This window comes from Hypomesus nipponensis, chromosome 5 (assembly GCF_054491055.1).
Source record: "Hypomesus nipponensis isolate SF chromosome 5, ASM5449105v1, whole genome shotgun sequence".
Lineage (NCBI taxonomy): Eukaryota > Metazoa > Chordata > Actinopteri > Osmeriformes > Osmeridae > Hypomesus > Hypomesus nipponensis.
Window position 1 is genome coordinate 4,994,756 of NC_140365.1, and position 25,245 is coordinate 5,020,000.

Here is a 25,245-nt window from a genome sequence, read left to right on the forward strand (position 1 = left end):
ATCGATACTCACTGGGGTTGATTTACTCAGGCTTAGCTGCAGTGTCCTTGCGTCATGTCATCAGAAACTCACACACACCCAGGCACACAGAACAGACCCTGATGTTGGCATTTAGATCACTTTCCTGACCTTTAATGAAAAACACATTTTTGAGAAGTGTAAAAAGGATTCCCCCCTCAAAAAAATGCAAGCACAAGATCACATATCAGGTTGTTTACTCTAGTTTGATTTGAAATGTTAAAAGACTGTGTGATCTCAGTGTTAGTTTTTCCAAGCCTGAGTGCGCTGTGCTTTATTGGGATACTGTTTCTCTTCAGTTTGTCCCTGAGTGGTGTTAAAATGGGCCAAGGTGACCAAATGGAGTTTAGACTTGAGCAGAGTGCTTTGGTATTCTCTGCAGACCAGGATATGGTAATAATGCCTTCATTGATTGAGAGGCTGTGAGAGGAGAGGATGTGTCGTGCATTTTCTGTACTGATAAGAGTTAAGCTCTGATTCATTAAATATTTTCGGGGGAGTTATTTTTATGCAGAGAGGGAGAAAACTAGATGGCATATTATTGAAATGCTTATGTGGCCTGCTGTTTCCATCATAAGTGTAAGAGGATATAACACGAGTGATTTGTTCATTTCCCTTCTCTTCACGTCTGTATTTGACCTATTGATATTTCCCCTCCTGTATAGTCGTTGCTCTTTCCCATAAGCTATGGTTGTAATCATCTGTCTCCTTTCATTATCCCTTCTATACTCAATGTTCACACATAACTGACTGTGAAAAGGTCAGCAGATTCACAGTCTCGTGGAGGAGGGGGCTTGGGCTGCTGGGATGACTGTTTACCTCCGCAAGCCAGTCATGTCCCCCGTCACAACCAGGAGAGACGGATCAAATGACACGGGAGATTTTGCACCGACGCCATAAATTCATCCTTTTAGCCGTCCTCTTCAACGCTCCTTTTTTTTCCCTGAGGCTGACACACCACAAACTAATTCATGTTCCTGTTGTTCTCTAGTGGTTCTTATTAGTCACTCTCAGGACTGGAGTGTAGAACCTGGCAAGACGCATCCTCCAGTCTGTAATGTTGGGTTTTTAATGAGGGCTGCGTTGCCCTAAATGCTAATCCAGCGAGAAAGCAAAGAGAAGTGGAGCGAGTTTGAAATGTCCTCATCCGCCTCTCTCTATCTCTCTCTCCCTCTCTCTCTCCTATCTCTCTTCTACTCTCTGTTTCTCTCTCTTCTCTCTCTCTTCTATCTCTCTCCATCTCTCTCTCCATCTCTCCCTCTCATCTATCTCTCTCCATCTCTCATTTCATGTCTTTCCCTCCTCACTCCCAGGATTTCAGCCCCATTTTCTGCTTTCAGTTCTGTGACTGAGAGAAGGAGTTGGAGAAAAGTGTGGATTACAGTGTGAGTTTTTACAGCGCCGCTTTCACACATGTATGGCTTTACATATCTCCAGGGGAGATTCTGGTGCCCGGCACCAAATGACCCAGATTCTCCAGGCAGCCGCGCCGGCGTGCACCACACTCAGGCGACATTGTCAGTCAAAATATTGCTGGAGTCAGTTTAAGCAAAGGACAACAGTGCAGGGTGGGGAGTCGACTACCCAGGCTTGTTTCTTGTTCTTTCATCCGAAGGAAGGGCGCTGCAGTTGGCAGCAGTGTCTCAGTAAGCAGGTCCGGGCGGCGGTAGCGATGAGGAGAGAGATTGATCCGAGGGCCTTGCTCTGAGCTGATAGCTGAGACAGGAGTGTGGTAAAAAATACAGAGGCCGGCCTGCATGCCTCACTGCTGGCACACTCCCTCGCTCTTGACATATCAGTAGAGCCCTGTTGATTATGTTTAAGGTTGCGGTGCTGTTTAGGGTGCAGAGTGGCTTCATGCGGTGCTTGATTAAAGGTCTCGTGACCGGCTGCATGAAGGCGTCACAGCGGTCTGTTCTCCGGATCGTCCGGTTATCCCCAACACGTCTCCCTCACTATTTGGACATTTCATTGTACGGGGTACAAGTAGGCAGCTGTTGTAATCGGGTTCATCCATTTATCAATCACCACACGTTTTTCGGTAAATTCTACATTCAGGTGAGGGTGTGTTCGATCCTTGATCTGCCGTCACATGCTCTTCGTTGAGCTCCCTCACCCCTCGCTCTCTCCACCTCCTCATCTGTTCCAGGGTTGTGTTCATCCGTCTGATTACTCATTGCGTGACCAGTGTCCAGGAAACATTTTCATCCCAGGGGTTGGGGGCGTGTGCTGTCACTGTCCTCGATGCAAGAACCCCCAGAGACGGTGTGACGCGTGTGGCGTGACATGGCGGCGAGGGGGCCGCGGGGGTCAGGACCCCTCCGTGGTGTCTGACCGAGCGCTGAACAGACCGACACAAACAAACGCAGAGGCTCTGTGGGATTCGTTTTCTTTGAGTTTGAACCCGGGAGCCTCCTCTGGTGCTTTCCACAACTCTTAAGCAAGAAAATCCATCCCACTGAGACCGGAGCTAACTGTGAGCTCTTGCTGTCTTTGGGTTAAATACTGTTCAGCTTTGATGTCACTCCAGAGAGCAGTCTGCAGCATTATAGATTCATCTCACGTACACTTGATGTGAACTAGGCAGATTGAGGCAAAACGTTTCATATCAAATTTCCAGCTGCTATAGTCAAGGTTGAGACTGGTGTAATTTTAAACGAGTGCGTAACTGGCACTCATAGTGTTGGGTGATCCAGATGGTTCTGTTTGGTAAACATACAGGGAGAGAATTGCATGTCCTAAACCATGTTCAACCTGGCAAATGCTATGTTTGATTAAATCCAATTAAGATATATATCAATAAAAATAATTCATACAGAGACATCAAAGCAAATGTGTACTGCAGAGCTTCCACACTACTGGAATGTGGCTCTTGGCAATAAATTAATTCATGTAATTATTTCATGTTAATGAACACCAAAACCAAACAGCTTCATTATTTAACTGGCTCGATGAGAGCTCGAGGTCTGAGTTGATGACCTTGAATTTGTTCGACAAAAACTTTTTGCTACTGTACATTTTTCATCTTTACTGTTGCAGAATGTAAAACCATTTTGCTTTGGCTTTGTTAGTGACTGCTATTTTTCTTACACTCTTTAGAAAAAGCTCACTTGTCATTCATACAGTATATAAAAATTGTTAAATCAGCTGAGTTTATATTGCATGATGCTTTTGGACAGATGTTAATATTAGTTCAAGGAGCTGGCTACAAAGTGGGTCTGTGTCTTAATACGTTTGTGTTTGTTTTATTGATGTTCTGAAGAGCCATAGAAGCTGAGTGGGGCGTTCGAGTGCTGCGGCTTACTGCTGATAATGTCTGGAACAGAGCTGAGACGAGGTGCCAAGTCTGCTCCCTAGCTCCTCCCCCCCCCTCTACCCCTCTGCTTCCGCTTCCAGCTCTGCCTCCACACCCAGGTCTGCCTCCACACCCAGGTCTGCCTCCACTCCCAGCTCTGCCTCCACTCCCAGCTCTGCCTCCACTCCCAGGTCTGCCTCCACACCCAGGTCTGCCTCCACACCCAGGTCTGCCTCCACACCCAGGTCTGCCTCCACTCCCAGCTCTGCCTCCACTCCCAGCTCTGCCTCCACACCCAGGTCTGCCTCCACACCCAGGTCTGCCTCCACTCCCAGCTCTGCCTCCACACCCAGGTCTGCCTCCACACCCAGGTCTGCCTCCACACCCAGGTCTGCCTCCACACCCAGGTCTGCCTCCACTCCCAGCTCTGCCTCCACACCCAGCTCTGCTTCCACACCCAGGTCTGCCTCCACACCCAGGTCTGCCTCCACTCCCAGCTCTGCCTCCACTCCCAGCTCTGCCTCCACACCCAGGTCTGCCTCCACACCCAGGTCTGCCTCCACTCCCAGCTCTGCCTCCACACCCAGGTCTGCCTCCACACCCAGGTCTGCCTCCACTCCCAGCTCTGCCTCCACACCCAGGTCTGCCTCCACTCCCAGCTCTGCCTCCACACCCAGGTCTGCCTCCACACCCAGGTCTGCCTCCACACCCAGCTCTGCCTCCACACCCAGCTCTGCTTCCACACCCAGGTCTGCCTCCACACCCAGGTCTGCCTCCACTCCCAGCTCTGCTTCCACACCCAGGTCTGCCTCCACTCCCAGCTCTGCCTCCACACCCAGGTCTGCCTCCACACCCAGGTCTGCCTCCACACCCAGGTCTGCCTCCACTCCCAGCTCTGCCTCCACACCCAGCTCTGCTTCCACACCCAGGTCTGCCTCCACACCCAGGTCTGCCTCCACTCCCAGCTCTGCCTCCACTCCCAGCTCTGCCTCCACACCCAGGTCTGCCTCCACACCCAGGTCTGCCTCCACTCCCAGCTCTGCCTCCACACCCAGGTCTGCCTCCACACCCAGGTCTGCCTCCACTCCCAGCTCTGCCTCCACACCCAGGTCTGCCTCCACTCCCAGCTCTGCCTCCACACCCAGGTCTGCCTCCACTCCCAGGTCTGCCTCCACACCCAGCTCTGCCTCCACACCCAGCTCTGCTTCCACACCCAGGTCTGCCTCCACTCCCAGCTCTGCCTCCACACCCAGCTCTGCCTCCACACCCAGGTCTGCCTCCACTCTCAGCTCTGCTTCCACACCCAGCTTTCTCTGTACCTTCTGTGTGTGTCCCAGTTACAGCATCACCCTGGACCACAGCTCACCACAGCACTATCTCTCCCTTCCCTAACACCTACAGCCCAGTCATTTATCATCCCCCTCGCCAAGTCCCAGCACAGTGCCCGCTTCACAGTTTGTACATCGCACACACACACACGCACAGGCTCTGTTGTCTGTTTGCCTACTCACCATCTCCATTAGGTGTGACTGTACACATTTGTGAGCAATTATGGAACTAAACTTCAGAAGAGGAAACTAACCTTGTGTCTGACTGACCAGACAAACACGTCCCGGTTGTTTCTCTTCATGGAAAGGCTGTTGTTTACTGTGGTGTCATGGACTGAGTACGCCAATTTAAGTTTACCCTTGACAAACACAGCAAACCATGAATACTTGCGGACTGATGCTCCAATTCTTGGAGGCGAGCCATTATCTGGAGTTTTCATCAGAATGTATCATTTCTGATAAGGTTCTGTTTGCTTAATCCTTGTTTTTGACAGGTTGCTTCAAACATGTTCCTTAGAAGCCTGGCAACAACGTGAACTCCTGTATACAGTTATAATACAGTATGTGTACAGTATATATACAGTGTATGACCTGCTCTGTTGGAACATTTGATTTGTATGGTGTTCTCACAGCTCTAAATGGAGCATCACCTTGGGGGAACTCATGCAGAAGTATCTATAAGGTGATTAAGTGCTGCGCTTACTGCATAAGCAAGGCAGGGAATGTTGGCTGGCGTTAACAATTCCCGGTAAGTAATTATCCGTGCCTGGATAGAAATATCTGCTGCATGGGCTAAAGTAGCCACCCATCCAACAGACACACAGACACACACACACACTTATACACAAGTACACACACAATTAATAACAAATTGACAGATGGCAGCTTTATGGTGAGCTTTCGTGATCTTATCTAACCCTAACCCAATTATCTTGATAGATATCACTTCCAGTTCCTCAATGTCTCATGATGAGATTCTCCTTTTTACGACTGGATCACTCTGGAGTCTTTTTTGTCGCATTTCTTCATATTTCAAACTCAAATGTGTCAGAATTGTACCTCTCTCCACTGTTTAAGACGGATATATATATATATATATATTGAAAACAAGAAATGCTTTTAACAATGGCATTTTACAGTCTTGCGAAAACGTTGCATGTAAGAGATCTGAGGCGTTTTAAAAGCTATTACTGTAATGAAGCCTTATTTAGACTCGACTTGGACTATGCCAGAGCTTATGCACAAATACCTCCCCCTCCTCCCCTTCGGGTCAAACTGGCCGCTCTGCCAACCAGGCCACAGGCTCCTGGGTCAGAAGCCAGCTGTGGATCCAGGACACAGTCAGTGCAGCTTGCCACCGCTCACCAGAATGGAGCTGTTACCATGACGCCTGCCACTCGGTCACCCAGCTTCTGGCTGCCACTCGGCTCGAGTGACAAAATGGCGGTAAATTATTCAATGGCAAACTGGCTGTGGGGTTGTTGAGCTTTGCTGCTATTAAAGTCACACACTTTCACAGGTCCATACTCTCCAAAGGTAGGTTTAAGCACAACATTAAAGACATTGAGTATAATTCTAACCCTCCAAATGTGCAAAACACTGTCAGGAAATAACTTGAGGTTTTTCCTCATTTGTTTATAAGTGCAAAATGGTGTGTTGATTGGTTGAGAGGACTTCTTTCGTGGCCCATTCTATTCCTGTCAGCTTGACTAATGACCTCAACACTGTTGCAAAGCAAACTTTCAGATTCCCTTTTAGATGGTAATGGAGAGGGCAGCAGGCACCGCCCATGCAGGCTGCAGCTACAAGATTTGTTTTGAAACCGGATTCTAGGTTGGAGGCCAGGAAGTGCTGAGGAAGCTGACTGCTCAGGACTCCAGCAGTTCTCCTTTCTCATCGCTGATGTCACTTCCCCTCTGAGCGGAGCGTTGGCCTCCCATCAGGAGGAGCAGGGAGCATCATTCCTGTCCCAAGACGAGGGTAGCGGGAACAGCGTTCCCTGATAGAACTCATTAGATATGTGGGATTTAACCACTCGTCTTGTGCATGTGTGCGTATGTTTGAGAGAGAGATTGAGGGAGGGAGAGAGAGATGGAGAGCGAGAGTGTGAGAGTGTGAGGGGGGATATGTAGGTTGGCACAGCGTGTGTGTGCCTGTGCAAGAGTGATTTATACTCCTGTCTCAATATCAGCCTCCTCAGCTTTCTCCCTGCATACTCGTACAGTGCCACTGGTTGCCATGGTTACCAAGCCCCTCATACTGGAAATAAGACGACCAGATCTGAGATTCTTCTCTGTTAGCACCCATCCCATTCAGCACATTTTTCATGAAAGGCTCTTATTCAATTACCTATAAGCCTCTGACCCATTCAGTATCGAGATTACTGACCTGCATGTTGATCAACAAATAGAATAATCGTGTGTATATTTTTGCATCATTTACAAAAGCGTTTTTTGTGAATACGACATACAATGCAAAATGCACATTGATCATTTAAAAAAGCTACCATACTACAGCCTTTTTCGGTGCAAGCAGAAACACATTTGGACTTTTAACTGATTTTCAGTAGAACACAATATCGCAGGGTCTTGTTATTCTGCATTTATTCTCTGTAATATTGCCATCTAGTGGTGGGCATGTAGTGGTGGCCATTAACAGAAATTAAGTCAGTGTGGTCATGTATTTAGCAATCACACTTCTGACACAACAGCACAGGAAGGAATTAACGTTGATTGTACAAGTGTTTTCCGGCAACGACAGCGGAGAGTCCGTCACTCCTACACATGAAGAGCCCGTTAATGAGCAACACCGAAGATCAGTTTCCAGTTCCCTCTCTGGGCCTTTCCTAGAAGAGAGGTGTGGGGAGTGACGTGCTTTGCGGCTGTTGTGAGTGACGTGCTTTGCGGCAGTCCAGCTGTGTGCCCCTGTGCCTCCCATACTGAGACACTGTGTCAGCCCGTCCAACTGGACAGATCAAATTGTCAGTTGGCGCCCTGGCCGGCTAAAGTTACACTGTCAAACCCTCTGGGAGACCATGTGACTTGTCAGATTGCTGCTCACACTGAGGTTACCAAGCAGAAGGTAGCCCCAGGCCCTCTTACAACACTTCTGCTTGCTGATTTTCAAAATGTTGCAATATACTCAGTATCCAAACTACCAAACGAAATTTTCTATGAATATTTATTCCGTCAATCATAATATATAGAATAATTGTTTTTCTCCTTGAATACCTGGGGTGTGATGTTCTATTTCAACATGAATGGGTTTCTATCCACCTCGGCAGGTAGCCTGATGAAATCTCCAAGATCATTCACCTGTGTTACCATGGTTACTGCTGAGTAGGAAGCTGTGCGAGCCAACACCTTCCGATCTGGAGGTTTGACATGTTGAGTGGGAGTCAAATAAATAAAAGGCTCAAATAAATAAATTGACCCAGGAATCAGATTTTTTTTATTCCATGATGAAGTCACACCAAGCTCTGTATGGATCATGGAAACTACATTTATTCATGGCTGAGAGGCTACTGGTAATTAAAAAGCCATAATGTTATTAATTCCATGCAATGGGATATTGACATTAATGAATGCCGATGAAAGTGATACATCACAAGCTGTCTTCAAAAGCTCTCCTCTCCCTCGAGTCCTCTTTCCTTCCTCTCTGTGGCTTTGATGTGTGCATTTGTAGACCGCTCATAATTAGTTGAGCTAATATCTAATTAGCCATAGGTTTCTGCTTCACTTCATCATGCACCACCTCTAGCTAACGACTAAAGAGACACCTGGTGGTTGTGCACAGAACTATGTAGCAGAGAACTTGATTTGCAGAACAGGTGCAACGGACACAGACCCACATAAACAGTTTTTATCTTAGTCGGCGCTGTGGATGTGGTTTGGTCGGAAGCAGGCAACAGGAATGTCATGTGCAGCATGTTGCCAAAGGTGTGAGTCAGATGGAGTCACTGGAGTGACGTGTGTGTGGGTTCTGTGTTGTGATTCAACATGACTGACTGAATGAGACACACCAGGCCCTCTCACCACCAGACAGATCTATGGCAATCGATACATTGCCCGACAGCCACCAGCATCCGCTCTGTCCCAGTGTTGCATTTAGGTTCCTCTAACGGAACAGTGAGCGGTGTGATCTGTGTGACCTGTGCCTTTGTCTCGCGTCCTCTTCACTCTGAAACAAAGCTCATCTCAGTGCTTGAAGTGTTTCAGTCGAGCTTTTACCTCAGTCAGGTCGGCATTCCTGGGAAGCGGGTGAGTCGGTTCTGGTGTGACTGTGATCCTGCTTGTTCAGCCCTGAATAACTCAATTGCCTGAATTACTCAATCGCTTGTGTTAAACCCAGTTTAACAGAGCGCAGGACACTCAGACGAAGCTTCTGGACTAGCGGGCTTCATTTCTGTAATACCAGCAGCCCCTCAGAAATCCAGGATGTGGAATAAGGGCGTGCTTCCCGACAGCTGGTCGCAGCCCTTATTACCACACTGCCTGACTGTAAACAGATGTGGAGAGAGGGAGGAATGGGGATGGAGGGAAGGAAAGGAAGCAGAGGGCAAAGGAGTGTGGGGCAGATGAGCCGAGACAGGAAGGATGAGAGACAAGGACAGTGAGAGGGAGCAGAGCAACGCTCAGAGGTTATGAACTGGGTCAGGGAGAGATATAGTGTGCAGTTGACAGACTTGACGGCTGAATGCTAAAATTCTAACCCTCTGAAGCCAAGATTCTAGAAAAAGCCAGCAGTTCTAACAAGGGTGGGATTTCCTCGCTCACAAGGCTCACTGAGCTCAAAAGTGACCTTTGGAGTCTATACAGTTCCCAGTCAGTACAATATTGAGAATGTTTTGACCAAAAAAGTCAATCTCCACAGTAAGACATCAGTCCCAATGGACCAAACAGAGAGGCAGAGGTCATCTTGTAAACCCCCTTCTTAGCATCATAGGAAAATAACTTTCCCTTCTGTTTGCTCAAGACAACCCACCTGCTTTGACAAGTTAAAACATGCACCACATTGACTATGAGAAGTGTGTCTCTCAGTTTTTACACTCAGACATACTGAAACGTATCTGAGTGTTTGAAGGGTTGGGTTCCTCTGGTGTGTATCCAGGATGAGGTATTGGTATGAATCACTGCAGGGACTCATGTACATCCGATTGAATCTACAAGGCAGACAGATTCATTAGTGAATAGGACATGCTCTAAAAAAAAAACGGCATAATGCCAACGGAATGCAATAAGAGGGTCAGACACACACAACGAATTCACCATAAAACAGAGAGAGAGAGAGAGAGAGAGAGGGGGGGAGAGAGAAAGAGACAGAGAGAGACAAAGAGAGAGGGGATCAGCTACACAGCAGGCTGTGGCAGAGAAGTGGAAGGGGGGAGGGCAAAAAGAAGGAGGTGATTGTTGAAGTTTGGTAGAATTATATAAAGAAGTCCAGAGTAAGGGGGGGAGAGAACGAAGCTAGCGGAGCTGAACTCACAAAACGCTAACAAGATTTTTATATTCCGAAGTGAGGGCCAGGTAATGTTTTAGTTCAAACTATCTTTTTATTGAAAGAGGACAGAAATGAACTCAACTGTGTGATTTTAGCTTTTTTTTCCGACTGGCACACAGTACCTGTCTGTTTAAGGTAACAGTAACGGCAGAATCTAAACTTACAAACAGTAATTATGCTTTTGTTGAGAATCTATTTTCTTTGAAGTTAATATAGTTTATTAAACTAGTTGTGCCTTATTTAATACAAAACGTTGTAGAAGAATGTGTTGGTGTGGAGTATAATGGAGGAGGCTAGGGCAGCTCTCTGGTAACTAGATCCAGCTGACTCTGCTGCTCTGTTTAATGGGTGTGGAGCTCTGGTCTGTTGTGCAATAGCCAGGCATTCAGTCTTTATGCCTTCGTGATTCCAAGTTCTCTACAAATGTGACCCATAAGGGCAGCTGTGTATACAAACATTTTGCTTACTGCCGACTTATGGACACTGACTTTTGTGCAGGTGTATGTGAGATATCTATGGATGTTCGATACTGTTTAATCAGAAATGGAGCAAGAGATACATACAGTCAGATGTATTGAGGGCTCTGAGTATATATAGCCTAAAACCTTCAAAGAGGAAAGATCACGGTTTAATTTGTCATATAACTTTATGTTATCAGCAGATGCCATGGCTGCAGATTGGAAACCAGCTTTTCACATGCTGCTCCTACTCCTGGTTGGTCTCAGTGACGGCTCCTCCCTAACTACATCCCAACAGGTCTCCACGACTCATCCTAACACTTCTCTGACTCTGAGGCCACACAGCAATGGGCCCCAGCCCATGAACCTCAACCCTGATGACTATGACCCGTACGTCGATGATGACACGGTGCCAACCAAAGAACCTGCTCCTCCGCGGGACACAGACCTCGAGCCCTGTGACTACGACCCCTGCCAGCACAACCAGATTCCCTGCCACCTTCTGTCTGAGCAGAGAGAATGCCTTTGTCCAGGCCTGACTTCTTCCCTGGAGGTTCCCGAACCTCCATCCCTGATGGTCCTGTCCCAGGAGGGGTCTGAGGTGGTGGTCCAGTGGTGTGCCCCGTCCTCACCCGTGACCTCTTACATGGTGACGGTGGAGGCAGGGAACACCAAGGTGTTTGGGCAGAATGTGAGGCGAGGCTCCATAGGGGAGGTGCCGCAGGGGGTGAAGGTGTGTGTGTTGGCATTGAACGACTCAGGCCTCAGTGATCCTGCGGGGGGGTCCTGTGCGACCTTCCAGCCTCCTGAGAAGAGCAGTACGGCTCTGAAAGCGGGGCTGATTGGAGGGGCTCTGGGGTTCCTCTTGCTTCTCTCCCTGGCTCTTCTGTTGTGGAGGCTTAGGGCTCGCAGGAAAGCAGGCACCAGGATCTCTACGCATGACACACTAGAAACTTTTTGAGAAAACTGCTGTAAGTATAAGGGGAGTCAGGTGGCTGAGCGGTTAGGGAATTGGGCTTGTAATCTGAAGGTTGCCAGTTTGATTTCTGGTCGTGCAAAATGACGTTGCGTCCTTGGGCAAGGCACTTCACCCTTCTTGCCTCGGAGGAATGTCCCTGTATTTACTGTAAGTCGCTCTGGATAAGAGCATCTGCTAAATGACTAAATGTAATGTAAATGTATATATCCTGGATGAAGATGTTATGTTATACTGTAAAGTTCACAAAGTGATGGACTTTCCAGACAGATAACAATATACTTTCATGAAGCACTCAGCCAGAACAGACTGTAACATATGACTAAATTGTGTATTGTAAATAATTGTCAATGAGGCAGGAATGTGAGTAACAGAGAGGTGGGCTTTTACAATAATTAACTCAGTTCATGACTGTCATTTACATACTGTAAATACTATTACTGTCACCATATATTATGAGAATAAGAGGAGTTATTCTGTAAACAATTAATTTGCAGCTTATCCACACACAAATATATACTTTTTGGGTGAAAGTTATTTAGATTACAAGATTTAGGCATTGGATTCAGTTTTTGAGACTTTGGGATTTGGTGTGCTATTGGTCACTGGACCCTGTTTGTTTAGACAAGGAAATGCTGCCAGATACTAAACTCTGTATAGCGACCTCTCCACCCCCCAAAGAGGAACTCATGTCCCAGTACAACAAGAACAGCATTTTTGATTCATCCCAGTGGAAAACAGAAATGAGGATGTTCTTTTGGTCAGAATACAAACCAACCAAACTTGGATATTATATCGCAAAATGCTATGGGTGGATGGATACATGCAGAATGCAACCATAACTAGTAAGGTCTAGTTCTACTGATTGTGATTAACATAAGCACATAGGGAATCCCACATCTGCCACACCACACAAACATTTTTCCATTTGAAAAAAGCATTGCAACGGCAGCGTTGAAAAAGCTTCATTTCGCCATCACTAGGCTTGAAGTCCACACGTGCCACACTTTGTGAGCATTTCACCGAACAGCAAAACACTCACCTCAACGCCATAGCCATGGAGTCAACATGAAGGGGGGGGGGGGGCAATTCCATTTTTTATGATTATTTCAGACAGCATGCGTGGTTGCCTGTTGTAGCGTAGCACATTTATATTTGTATTTATATTTCAATATATCAATATATTGGAGGGGACATTTTGACCAGATTTGAATATTGGGGGGATGTGTGTCCCCCAATAATGTGATTATGATTATGGCCTTGCTACATAGCTTATATGTTTAATTGTCAACAGACTAATGAAAATCATGCTGTTGATAAAGTTCAGATTTCTAGACTAGTCTTTTTATTATTGTAATTGTATTTTTTCTGACACTGTTATACAATCGCTAGACTCGGCCTTATAATGGATTTGTTACTCCTGTGGGCATTTCCAGGTGTAGTACACAAGGTATACCACTATGTGGCAGCAGATCTGCAGGTTCAGTTGGTGACAGCTAAGCAAATTAGAGAAGACCATCTCTCGTGTCTCTCTGTGGTCTTTAACCCTGGTCCTCAGAGACCATGGATCTGGTTATAGGACAATAAGGATAACTATAGCAGAGTAGGAGCTCAAGAAATGAATTCAATGGTTTTGTAATTTGTTAATTTAGATGATCTAGTTAAAAATGTGTTTGGGCTAGATGGCTCTCATCTTCTCAGTACCTTTGGGAAGCACAGCCATCAAAGCCCTTGAGACAAATTACTTTCTATTTACAGGAAAATTTGGAATATATCAGAATGTAAGGGCTGTAAAATATGGATGATTGAAAATGGTCTTGACTTCCATGATTCTTTTTGTAAGTATACTAAATTCCTGTAAATCCACATGTTGATTGTTTGAGTTGGCGTGAAAATAAAATTCAGAATTGATAAAGAGTTATTTACAATATGTCCCAACCTATCATGACATCGGCATGCCATCAAACTGATAACGTAGAAAAAGAGATGGGCTACCCATACACATAAACTGCACTCAGAAAGACAATAAGAATTCACAAACACAAAAGTTACAGTTTTATATATTATTATTTTTGATATATTTTCATCGACCTATTTTGGAACCTATGAGCCAACGTCATTAATGTGCGACTGTCTCAGCGAGCCTAATTTATTTATCTAACCAGAGAAATTTCAGAGAATGTCCTTAAACAGGCTCTGGCCATTCTCTGATCTAACAGTTTCAGTACAAAGATTCTAGAAGTTGTCTAAGACAGTCCACTTTGTCACCAGTGCACTAGTGTGAGCATACGCAAAATGTAAAAAATCCCACATATTCATTTATGGTGACAAACAACAATGGTGTTATCTTAATTTACATCGTAAATGTTCGTTTTGTTATAATACAGTCATAATTTTATGATTAGGGCTTATGTACACATTTTGTATTAGGACACAATTCCACATTGTGACAGGTTAGTCAATCTTTAAAATATATTGCCAAAATTGCATAATAATGACATTATTTACTTTATTCAAAAATGTAATATTTGAACTTTTCTGGGTATTTGCGAACATTCTCACTGGTGACAAAGTGTACCTTCTTAATAGACATCTAAAATGTTTTGTCAAATGCCTCTACTGCAAACGATTCATTTCTCAGTGCAGCATTGGGGGGCGGGGCTTTATTTTTTGTTGCCATTTCTTAACAAAGTACAAGTGTCCTCCTTACCCGGGCAACCCTTCGTCACAAAACATTCAACCCTTGAAAGCAGGAGTAGTTAGCCAGCAGTTGCTAGCTAGCTAGCTAGCTAGCTTGAAACCACAGCCATTTACCAGATACGTGCAAATTGTGGCAGCTCTGTCAGGACCTATCTCGTGTTGTTAGCCAGGCTACTGAGGCCAGCTAGCCAGGGACAACGTTGTTTGGAAGTCGCCGGTAATAAAGGGTAATGTTGTATTACGAATGTAAGTTAATAATTTAAGTTGCATCAGTCTAGATACTCACCGAACTTGCAAGTGGAATCAAAGTTAACTAGATCCGGCTAAGAAGATACATTTAGCTAAAGAGCTGCACAGTTGGCTAACGTTAGCGAACAATCAAGCCACGTAGCTAGCTTATTAGCTAGCGTTAGTTATCTTGCCAACAACCATCTCGTGCTAACTTGCTTGACTAGCCTGCAGGCGTTATTTCAATTTAATAGCCTGGAACATAGACGTACAGTAATGACACATTTTGGGGCCTGCTGAAAATATACGTTGCCGCTTCATCCCTTGAGCAACCCGAAGAAGGCTAACTAGCTATCTTATCTAGCGAACGTCGTTATCATGACTTCCAGGCGGAGTAATGTTAGTTGTGGCGGCGACATGGAACCATCTCCCTCAGGTAGTAATAGTACAAACAGCAGTGGTAATCGTAAACAAAGTATAATCAACCCCCAAAACAGAGTTGTTTCAGACTCTTATTATGATCGCAAGGTAGATAAGCCTGGATACGGGAATTCCTTAGCTTCACAGGTCAAGAACGTGACAGTATCGTCTTTAAAGACACGTTTAGCTCCGACCATCCGATCTGCATTAACCGTAGCGGTAGATACCCTCTTGGGCGAGGTAGTTCTTGTATTGAACGAGACTCAACAAGAATTGATCAACAAGGAGCAGGAAAATGAAAGACTCAAAGTGCGCCTCGAGGTATCCGAGAGAGAAATGAGGACTTTGCAAGAATGTCTGAGCAGTGCGCAAAAATTGATTGATCAACTTCAAATACCGTACTCGGGGTCCCAGACTGTAAACCAGTCAGTCTTTGCACCCTCAATGTCCTCTATTGGGTCCATGAATACTACTATGGACAGGAACAATCAGAGCCCACAGAATGTTAATGGGTCCGATGCCCGGTGTGTGGCCGGGGTCAACCTTGGGCTGGGTGGCCCTCTGGATGAGTCTCTTCATGGATATGACAACAGAGATGACTACAAAATGTGTCAGCTTTCAATCCAACCAGATGGTTCTGTGACAAATCACTCTCTGGATTCCTTTGGTACCAACCCGTCTATCTGCTCTGACTCCAGGCCAGGTAATTGTATATCCCCTGCTGTTCTACACCTCCAATTGTGTCCAACACAATGTCTAACGTAAAATAACGTTGCCTCACTTCATTTTTGTTTAATATTATACGCCACTAATTGTTTTCTTTCTGCTTGCTGGTAAACACAGATGATAGGCAGTCCCAGGGAGCAAGCGGAGGGTCCAGGTTTGAGGTGAAAGAGGAGCAGGGGCCTGGTCTAGGACCGAACCAGCCCTGCAGGAGAGGTCCAGGGCCCCGGGTAGATGGCAGGGCAGGTGAACCAGAGCAAACAGCCCAGAGTGTGGGGGACCTGGGCCACATCCACGTGGTAGAGGAAGACGCAGCAGCCCGCTCCCTCGGCTACCCTCTCCGCCACCCAAGACCCGCGCGACCACGCTCCGGCCCTGGTGCCGATGGACTGAAACCAGTGGCCAGGCCTCCGGGGCCTGTGAGGTCGGACAACGTGTCCCCAGGGAGGGCCGAGGAATCAGCGGGGCCGTCGACCTCTGACCTGGCCGTGGACCCGGACAGTGATCGTCCACACCACTGCCTGGAGTGTGGGAAGACCTTCCGCCTGATATCCAGCCTGAAGAAGCACATTCGCATCCACACCGGAGAGAAGCCCTACCCGTGCGGGGTCTGCGGCCGGCGCTTCCGCGAGTCGGGGGCTCTGAAAACCCACCTCCGGATTCACACCGGGGAGAAGCCGTACTCCTGCTCCGAGTGCGGCAACAGCTTCCGCCACCTGGACGGCCTGCGCAAGCACCGGCGCACCCACACCGGGGAGAAGCCGTACGTGTGCGCCATCTGCGGCAAACGGCTGAGTCGCCTGCAGCACCTCAAGCACCACCAGCTCATCCACACCGGGGAGAGGCCCTGCTCCTGCCCCTTCTGCCACCGCAGCTTCAAGGAGCCGGCTGCCCTCCGCAAGCACGTGCGCACCCACCGCGATGAGCCCGGCCACCTGGAACCAAGCATCAACACCGGGGAAGAAATAGACCCAGACGCCATGGACGACATGAACAACCTGCATCCGGCTGCTCCTTCCCCCCAGATGAGGTTTGGCGAATGGGGACCTGAAGGGGAAGACGGCTCGGTTGTGGACTGTGTGTAATAAGGGTCAGAAGCGAGGGCCTCCATCATGCTTTTGCCCGCTGAGAAGTGCATACTACAGTAATGACGGAGCTAGATCCGACTCTGTCTTCCTATACCATTACTGTTCCTCATTCTCTTCAATTTAGCCCCCCCCCCCCATGTATAAATATATCCATATATACAGACGCCACACACAGCCTTAGAGTGTTCAGTAATCAGGGTAGCTCAACATGTCAGAGACACTTCCATGTGCCTGCGCCCGGACATCTCTTCGTGCTCTAGAATCTTTTAGATGTGAAAATAGCTTTTAGAATATGAAGTGTACAACTTTTTTTTCTCCCAGTAATTGCTTGTAATCTCCATCCTTAAATGTACAAAAAAAAACAAACATAAAAAAAATTACTACCTAGGCAATGTTTATTGAAAACATCCCTTATGGTGCTCATTGTGTATGTTGAGATGGAATGGAGATATATGCAACCATGTCCAAAGATAATTATTTGGAAATGTACCGGTTCCTTTTTAACGATTAATACTAGTGTTTAGTGTAAATATGTATTTATCAGCATCTTTCCGTATGTTAGGCAGAAGGGCAACACATATCTTCCTTGCCTGTGTTGGTCATAGTGGAGCTGTTCACTCCTAAAGCACTCTGGCCTGACCAGTGTGTGGAATCAGCTATGTGAATCCTTGTACAATTACTGCAAGAAAAACGTGCACAAAAAAGCCTGTTGATGAGGTAGTGATGCGTACATCCAAAATAAAAATGACTTTAAATGGGCACCTGACCTGGAGTTAATCCTGGCATACACATAGTGGGCTCTCCTGACCCATGGTAACAGGGTACCGCATTCTGTGTGTTTTTGCACGTTGATTTGAATTGAAATGTTGAATATTTGACTTGAATTTAGTATGAAATGTCAAATGATTTGCCTTTTTGACTTGACCTGTGTTGTAAATGTATTTTTTATTCATATGATGCATCCAGTTAACCTGTCTTAATGTTATACTATTAAAGGACCTTTCTTGATACTGCTTTCGTATTGAATTGAAGACATCATTTCAAGCTGCAGGGTTTTACAATGTGTGAGAGCTGTGGTCAGTTGCAGACCTATACTTCATACATACCTTAATACATCATATACTTCTTCTGTTCAGGCATTTCAATTCTACAAAGGAGTGTGGGCGTAGTAAATGTCCTTGTTAGCAGATGACACGGTCTCTGGTGTGGCCAGGCTGCTGTTGTGAAGACATCCCTTCGTCTGGGATCCACTCATTTTCCACACGCAAACTGGGAGTACTACCCAACAACACTCCCTACCGGATATGGCAGTAAGGACACACCCATGCCCACAGACAGCTTACAAACATTGACACATAAAGGCCCAATGTCCAACTGGCTTGACTATAGTGGGATTCGCACGACCACACAAAACCCACTGATGCTGCTCTCGTCACAGAACTATGAATGCAGCGTTAGATGGGGTCACAGGCTGTTGCGAGAGGGACTCGTGGTCAGTGTGTGCTGGTCTGACCGGGGCATGACAGCACAGATGCTGCCGGGAGCAGGGTTGGAACGCATTCTCCTGGTTGTCACGGTTCCTGTGTTTGGGAGTTAGCAGCCCTATATAGCCTGAACCACCTAGATCTCAATCAGCACCAGACGCTAGTGTCCCCGTCATCCATCACACATGTACGCAGGCTGCCTTGTTTGCCCAGGCCCACGTGTGCCAGTGCTGACCACAGTGATGTATACAGTCTCACAGACTCCATGTGCCCTTGTGGTCAGCGCTGTCTGACTCTGCACCTCCACAGTCCCAGGCTGGAGGCCCTGATGCCCTTCTGCTCCTGGTTAGATCCAGCGTAGATCAGCTTGATCGCTACGAAATCAAATCCTTCTATTTGAAAAGAAGCTGAGGCTCAATTGTGTTTGTTTAACCTGCATGAATGCAGAAACCATTTGACTGCCGTCGTTCATCGGTGACTTGTAGCCTTGTCTCGGAGTGACAGCCCTCTGTCTAAGTCTAAAGCCTTTCTCTCTTAGTTTCTCTGGTGTGTGCAGGCAACGACAAACTGTCAAAGTTTACTGAGTGTCCATAATCTATTCTTCACTATTACCCATCCATGAAGTGTGTCCCACTCATACAAGCTAAGGAACAAGAGATATAGGGTTCAGTTAGTGTGTGAGCCAATATATTCAGCTTTCTGCATTTGAGATGTGAGAAAATTTGCTTGAGTGGGAGATTTCATGTGTTAGGCATACAACTTGAATAGGTTCTATTTCTGTGTGTGTGTGTGTGTGTTTGTTTGATTGTGAGTTTCCTGTGAGCGTGTTGTGTGCAAGTGTGTGTCTTGGCAGTGGATGTCACTGTGAGGGAGAGAATCAGAGGCAGAGAAATGTGAGAGCAGCCTGTGAACTCTCCAGGCCCATGCAGTCATTTCCTTAGCGACTGAAAGCAAATATTCTCACTTTTCAGAAAGGAAGTGACTCAACCTGTTCTCTAGTCTTATACTTTTCCCCTCGGCCACTAATCTGACCCCTCTGGATAATATCCTTGACCCTAATAGAAGGATCCCCTTCACTAACTTATTGCTGAGCTAATATGTGTGGTCTTCTCAACAGGAAAGCAATCACTTTAGTTCAAATATTTCCACGTTACAGTTCAGCATAATTGGATCTGCATTGCTTGGTAGTTTAATGATGGATTAATAGAGAATATCTCACTGAACAAATTAGCAACTAAAATACATATTTGATTGGATCTGCAAATGCTTTATGCAATCATCTCATTTAGCTATTTCAGTTGAAGCCACCTATGAACCAGTGGGTGGCATTCGAGGCATATTTCATCTAACCTGGATTTTAATTCCCTTTAAACACAGAGTTTCACGGTAAAAGTAGTTGCGCAGTTGTACAATTTCACGGATTTGAGTTGGGAAGTTAGGCTGGACGGACGGGGCCTTGTTGTGAATGGTGTTTTCCAGAGAGACACGCACAGCTGTGCTCTTTATCGTTCGCTGGATAGGGGAATGGGGGGTGTTAGGAGAAATAACCAACAACGAAACCACTTTCAGCTTAGTTCCTGAGCTACCTGGCTTGCTGCCAGCTCTCGCTGGAGAGGGTTGGCCCCCTCTGCTTCTCTCCTCCCTTCTTTCCTAAACTCAGATACGCACACTCCAACCATCCAAGCAAAAGCAGGGAGAAAGGAGAGCGAAAAAACAGACTGGAATAGGGAAAGTTCTTTCGGTAACTTTTGGGTTGTTATGCTTTTGTTATTTTGGCAAAGATAAAAGATGACATACAGTGTATTATTCCGAATGAATCACTTTTACATGCGGGGTGACTAAACGTGCTGTTTTTGAAGGAAAGAAGGAAAAACCGTTTACACTGGCGTTTTCTCCGCACATTTTCGCTGTATGAGGCACATAAGCCTAACCATCAACTTTGGAAATAAACCTCTGAATGTTGGACGACTTCTTTCAGACTTTGGGCGAAAAAAGGAATAGGCCAACCCAGTCCCAGAGCTTTGATTCAAATTGGATCGGTTTGTCACCGTGAATGCTCCCTTCTCCTTGCGCACAGAATTGAAGGATGCCAGGATGCCCTCTCTGATAATTTCCCATCTGCTCGTCATCTGGCTGAGTGTCCAGAGGCTGGTCTGGTGCGCCGAGCGCGCATCTACTCGGGAGCGCTTCAAAGTGGTAATCGCCCCTCTCATTTGCAAAAGGATTTGTTTGAAAAGCGGCCAGTGCCAGGACACATGTGAGCAGGGCAACAATACCACGCTCATAGGAGAGAATGGACAGTCAGCGGATACTCTCACAGGGCACGGCTTCAAAGTGGGTGAGTGTATGATATGATTATATCTAATATGATGTTATGATTCTATAACCATCTCCTGATTCCAAATGTACACACAAATGTAGTTGTTGCATCGCAACGGACTTTGAGCATTTTCCATTTGTTGTTCCCCTCTAATCTTCTTCACATTGTCTGGTTGTATTACTGGTCTCTGCATGGTGTCATATGAAAAGTAGCAGGGAGCCATGCAGCCTACACTTTAGGCCCTCCACACTGGAGGTTTCTGCTCCCTCCTCCCTCCTCTCCTCTCCCCTTAGCCATTATGGACTGGCAACCGGTCCCTTTCTCACAATGAACACAAAATATATTGAAGCCAATACTATGTTTCCATTTTAATTCATGTATACCGTACTTTCATGGATACCAGCTGTTGTCAGACATAGGATTTATATTGCCTCTGTTGAGAAAGTTATTATTTGTTCAGCATATGTATTAGCCATGATTAAGGGGTGTCCAATTTGTTGTGTATATGTCAGGCCTCAAAGTTATTTTGGTGTCGACCCCTCTCTCCACTCACTCACTCACTCACTCACACATACCCACCCACCCACTAATTAAGTTACAGACTTAGATTTTCTGGAGACAGCCCCCAAAAATAAATGGAAGTGGTAAAAATAAACGAGGAAACTGATTCAGTGACTCTGAAAGCTACATTTATGTAGATGCGTGCATGCTTGGCCGTGAGGGGTCGGCTGTGGGCCTCTGCGGTAAAGGGCTTTGAGGAAAAATTCACATTTACTTTGACCTACACATTCAGTTAAATGCAGACCTAAAGAAACATCTGAAAGATTATGAAATTAAAACTGTTTTGCTGAACTGTATTTGATTGTAATTGGAGTAGAATTTGTTGTTTGACTGGTCATGTTGATACTTTTTTCTGTTTATAGTGTTCGTTCTTCATTCCTGCCTCCCAGCACAAACCGTCATTGCACAACCTAACCTAAAGCATTTATGCAAATATCATAGTGTGTATTTGTTACCATAAAGGGGATACATGTACTTTATTTATAGAAAAAAACGACTAACCCTAACCCAAAACAACAAACATGAATTAAAGTGCACAATGTTCTTTTCTACTGTAAATGGACTCTCATGTGTTGTGTTGTAAAGGCTCCATAAACTGTATTTAGGCTTCTTTTTTTCTTCTTTTTTCTACAGTTGTGTGGGTTTGTCTGGCAGACCACAGAGTGCAACTTGAGCCAGTGTCAGCCATTGGCAGACCAGAAGTGTGTGTATGTGTGGACTATACTGTGGACTATTTGGACAAGTGGAATTTTCTCTCTAGCATGTTAAAATGGCCGTGGTCAATGACAACAATACGAACACTTTCCATATCTGAGTCGTAGGCTGCAGCGGCTCCTTCACAGAGCCAGACTGTGGTCCAGACAGAGCAGGCCTGCCAGGCCCTTGTCCTACACTAAGTGGTTATCATTGCCTGACTTAAACTAACAATTTTGCGGAGATATCTCTGAGATGACATATTCTTCCTTCCTGTCCGGAGAGATGCGATCTTACCAAGCCTCTGAGCCTTCAAATGACGGCTAATAGCTGCCTGATTGTATCGGTCCATAAGTAATGCTCTGTTGGACATAAGGTATTTTAGCTTTTAACAAAACCGTTTGTCCCCCCCCCATGTTTCTGTAGAACTAAGCTAACTGTTACTACATCTTACTTTGCGTTTTGCCTGGCAGTATCGTGTATGTCCCAACTCCCCACTGTAACATTATAATGTGTGTGTCTTGGAGAGTTCTTGTACTGTTCTGTCCATTCATGACTGGTGACTGGGTGATATGAGGTGAGGGTGTGTGTGTGTGTGATATCACGGCAGTGAGGGAGTGTGTGAGAGAGCAGCCCTGGAGTTCCAGACCACCCAGCCCTGAAACTCTCTGGAATCCAGAGGAGTTACACACATATTAGCTAGCTTCTGTGGAGGAACATTTCAATCACCTCACAGACAGGACAGAGTGAGTGGGGTCCTTTGTCTAGCCTGTACCTCTGACTGTTCAGCACAGACAGACATCTGGACCCCTACAGGAGCTGCACCCATTGTACGAGGGGGGGGGTGACAATTTAACAACTGCTTTATGGAAACACACTGGTTTGAATTAAGAAGGTTCACACTGTAATTGTAATGGAAAATACATAGGATGTTTCTGTAGATGTTATCAGGGGCATTAGGTATGTCTTATTTGTACAGTGTGTTTACATATTGTACTATTGTTGTTCGGGTCCCTTTCAGAAGGTTGCAGGTGGTTGGTTTGAATCTGACACGTCTGCTCCACGGCATTCCAGAGATGGTGGTGACTGTGGACGTTGGAGCGAAACAGCACTCTGGCTGTGTGACCAAAGAGAAGTGGAATGGGAATTCAGTGAGGTCACCGATAGACATACATTCCACCCCTGCCCCCCACCCCCTCCGACCCCCTTCCAGTATTGACTCATAGAAGCCATGAGTCTCTGCCCGCAGCACTTGGAGGGACGCCACTTTTTCCCTCCTCAGAGGTTGCTAGCGCTGAGGTATTCAGTCCAATAGCAACTGCCCTGAACCCAAACTAGACCTGCTCCTTTACGTACACTGGCCCCTCCCTGAACCCCCTGTATCTCTCGTGCGATGACGCTCGACCGCACGCCAAGCGGTCACCGCAGCGCACCAACCTTGTACGGTCATAGTTAAGGGTAGGGCGGACCTTGGTGTCGCCATCCACCGCCCTCATCATGGAGTTCATGTGAGAAACGGACATTGGCGGCTCGTCGTGGTCAGGCAGAGAGCTATTCTGGACAGCTTTAATGAGTAATTGGATAGTAATCGTGTGTTTATTCTGAGTGCCCCGCTGTCCTACATTGCTGTGGTTTGTTTTGGTCTTCCCTGGGCCTGGGTCAGAGCAGGGGCCCATGGGAGAAGGAAAGGTAAGAGAGAAGTCAAACAAGCAGCGCTGTATCTGACCTCACCCTGTTTACGGTTTGTTTTTCCACCAAAAGCCCTCTGCTCTTCCCCACACTCACTTCCTACTGCAGTGCCAAGCTATGGGTGCTGTGGTCGGGCACGGTCAACCAGGAACCTGCAGCACTCCGTCATGTGCCACAGGTCTGGCTGTGCCCAGAGGTGAGGCCTGGCTGGAGTCTGCAGTGAAGCTGCGCTGCTCAGACTCTACTGCGTCTGTCTGCCTGGTCTCGTTAAAGGCAGATCCACTGCAATTAAAAATGTTTATCGGAATGTGAGTGCGTGTTTGTGTGTGTTTTGCAGGTGTGTGAGTGAGAGAGAGAGAGAATACAGACATACTCACATTCATGCTTTGCGGAAGCTCCTCACCAGCCTTACCTCTAGTGAACTCTACATTTATAGAGTCTGTGTGTTTGTTGCTATGTCTTTAGCTTAACCCAAAGACTGTATTCTAATGTTTATGGGAGCGTGCATGGTTGAGCTCACATTCTCTCTCTCTTATTTAGACTGTTTCGGTATAGAGGGAAATATCCAGGGTTATCCAAGGCCAGAGTCATGATCTGAGTCCAAAACAGATTTGTTTATATCTGTTAGGACTTCTGGGGCACCAGGTTAGTACCATCGGTCAAACACACACATCCTCCTGTTTATTTTGTGATCGTGGATTTCTCATGGAATCTAATTCCTCCTCGCTGCGCTAATTCTGTCAGCGACTCTATTCTAGTCCTGAACCGAGCACAGGTTGGAGACCCAAAAGTTGGATGAAGCTAATTGTTTTCAGCAGCAGCCAAAAAAAGCACCAAAAACACAAAACACAGATTAGAGGTTGTTTTCGTGAGGTGCTGAGAGATAGGAGGGATCATTGAGCGTGGGTGTCAGGGAGGAGAATGCGTCTCACATTCGAGGGCAGCGTCGAAACCAGCAGAAAACCCAGTTTGCCACCTTTAGCACTCTTTACATTGATTTGTTTAGCCAGGGGGAGAAAAGGGAGTAGTTATTTAAAGCCGGGCAGAGGAATGCAAGTGCTGTGTGACTGCACCCCCACCAATGCTGCACAGCTACAGTGTGATTAGCCAGGGTAAATACAGAAGAACAGAGCTGCTGCCAGTAGGAGAGGGCCTCCATACTCTGCAGACACTCCAGCCAGAACCTCTGTAATATGGCTGTTCACCAAGCCCTAGGCCCTAGGCCCAGGCCCAGCCTCAGCCCCAGGCAGCCACAACCCCAAGGCCTAACCTCGGTAATATGGCTGTTCACCAAGCCCTAGGCCCTAGGCCCAGGCCCAGCCTCAGCCCCAGGCAGCCACAACCCCAAGGCCTAACCTCGGTAATATGGCTGTTCACCAAGCCCTAGGCCCTAGGCCCTAGGCCCTAGGCCCAGGCCCAGCCTCAGCCCCAGGCAGCCACAACCCCAAGGCCTAACCCCGGTAATATGGCTGTTCACCAAGCCCTAGGCCCTAGGCCCAGGCCCAGCCTCAGCCCCAGGCAGCAACAACCCCAAGGCCTAACCTCAGCAATACGGCTGTTCGCCAAGCTCAGCCCCAGCCCCGGCCCCGGCCCCAATCCTCAAGCCCAGCCTCAGAGGAGAGACTGTCTGTAACATCAGCTTAGCCATGCAGTGTCAGCTCTCCTCTACCCTTTGCGCCTGGTCCCTGCTATGACTGAGATTAGTCATCTCCAGTGATTACATGACATCACTCCAAGGGGCTAGTGCCAAGGCTCTCCATGATGG

At 46.8% G+C, this 25,245-nt stretch overlaps 3 protein-coding genes across 7 annotated transcripts in view; all 3 read left to right on the forward strand.

The window, feature by feature from the left end:
• Positions 1 to 10,027: 10,027 nt before the first annotated feature.
• On the forward strand, positions 10,028 to 12,913 carry LOC146288002 (LRRN4 C-terminal-like protein). 3 transcript variants are annotated; one of them, XM_084697504.1, is made up of 2 exons: positions 10,028 to 10,166; positions 10,799 to 12,913. In XM_084697504.1, exon 2 carries the CDS (start codon positions 10,807 to 10,809, stop codon positions 11,557 to 11,559), a length of 753 nt encoding a protein of 250 aa, XP_084553630.1. In that variant the 5' UTR covers positions 10,028 to 10,166; positions 10,799 to 10,806; the 3' UTR covers positions 11,560 to 12,913. The 3 variants fall into 3 exon arrangements, with proteins under 3 accessions (XP_084553630.1, XP_084553629.1, XP_084553632.1); XM_084697503.1 differs by having other exon boundaries at positions 10,802 to 12,913; XM_084697506.1 differs by lacking the exon at positions 10,028 to 10,166 and adding an exon at positions 10,173 to 10,275.
• A 1,406-nt stretch (positions 12,914 to 14,319) lies between these two features.
• Positions 14,320 to 17,741, forward strand: LOC146288003 (uncharacterized). The gene is made up of 2 exons (XM_084697445.1): positions 14,320 to 15,625; positions 15,766 to 17,741. The coding sequence occupies exons 1-2, from the start codon at positions 14,881 to 14,883 to the stop codon at positions 16,728 to 16,730; spliced, it is 1,710 nt and encodes a 569-aa protein (XP_084553571.1). The 5' UTR covers positions 14,320 to 14,880; the 3' UTR covers positions 16,731 to 17,741.
• A 2,156-nt stretch (positions 17,742 to 19,897) lies between these two features.
• Positions 19,898 to 25,245, forward strand: part of ltbp3 (latent transforming growth factor beta binding protein 3) — a 25,441-nt gene continuing 20,093 nt past the window's right edge. For all 3 annotated transcript variants that reach the window (XM_084698571.1, XM_084698572.1, XM_084698573.1), the window contains exon 1: positions 19,898 to 20,555. In XM_084698571.1, the coding sequence (XP_084554697.1) occupies positions 20,312 to 20,555 (244 nt within the window). In that variant the 5' untranslated portion in view covers positions 19,898 to 20,311. The remainder of the gene's footprint in view (positions 20,556 to 25,245) is intronic.

Coding starts and splice junctions, on each gene's coding strand:
- LOC146288002 (XM_084697504.1), top strand. CDS start 10,807: ATGGCTGCAGATTGGAAACCAGCTTTTCACATGCTGCTCCTACTCCTG.
- LOC146288003 (XM_084697445.1), top strand. CDS start 14,881: ATGACTTCCAGGCGGAGTAATGTTAGTTGTGGCGGCGACATGGAACCA. Junction 15,626..15,765: donor CTGCTCTGACTCCAGGCCAG/GTAATTGTATAT, acceptor TGGTAAACACAG/ATGATAGGCAGTCCCAGGGA.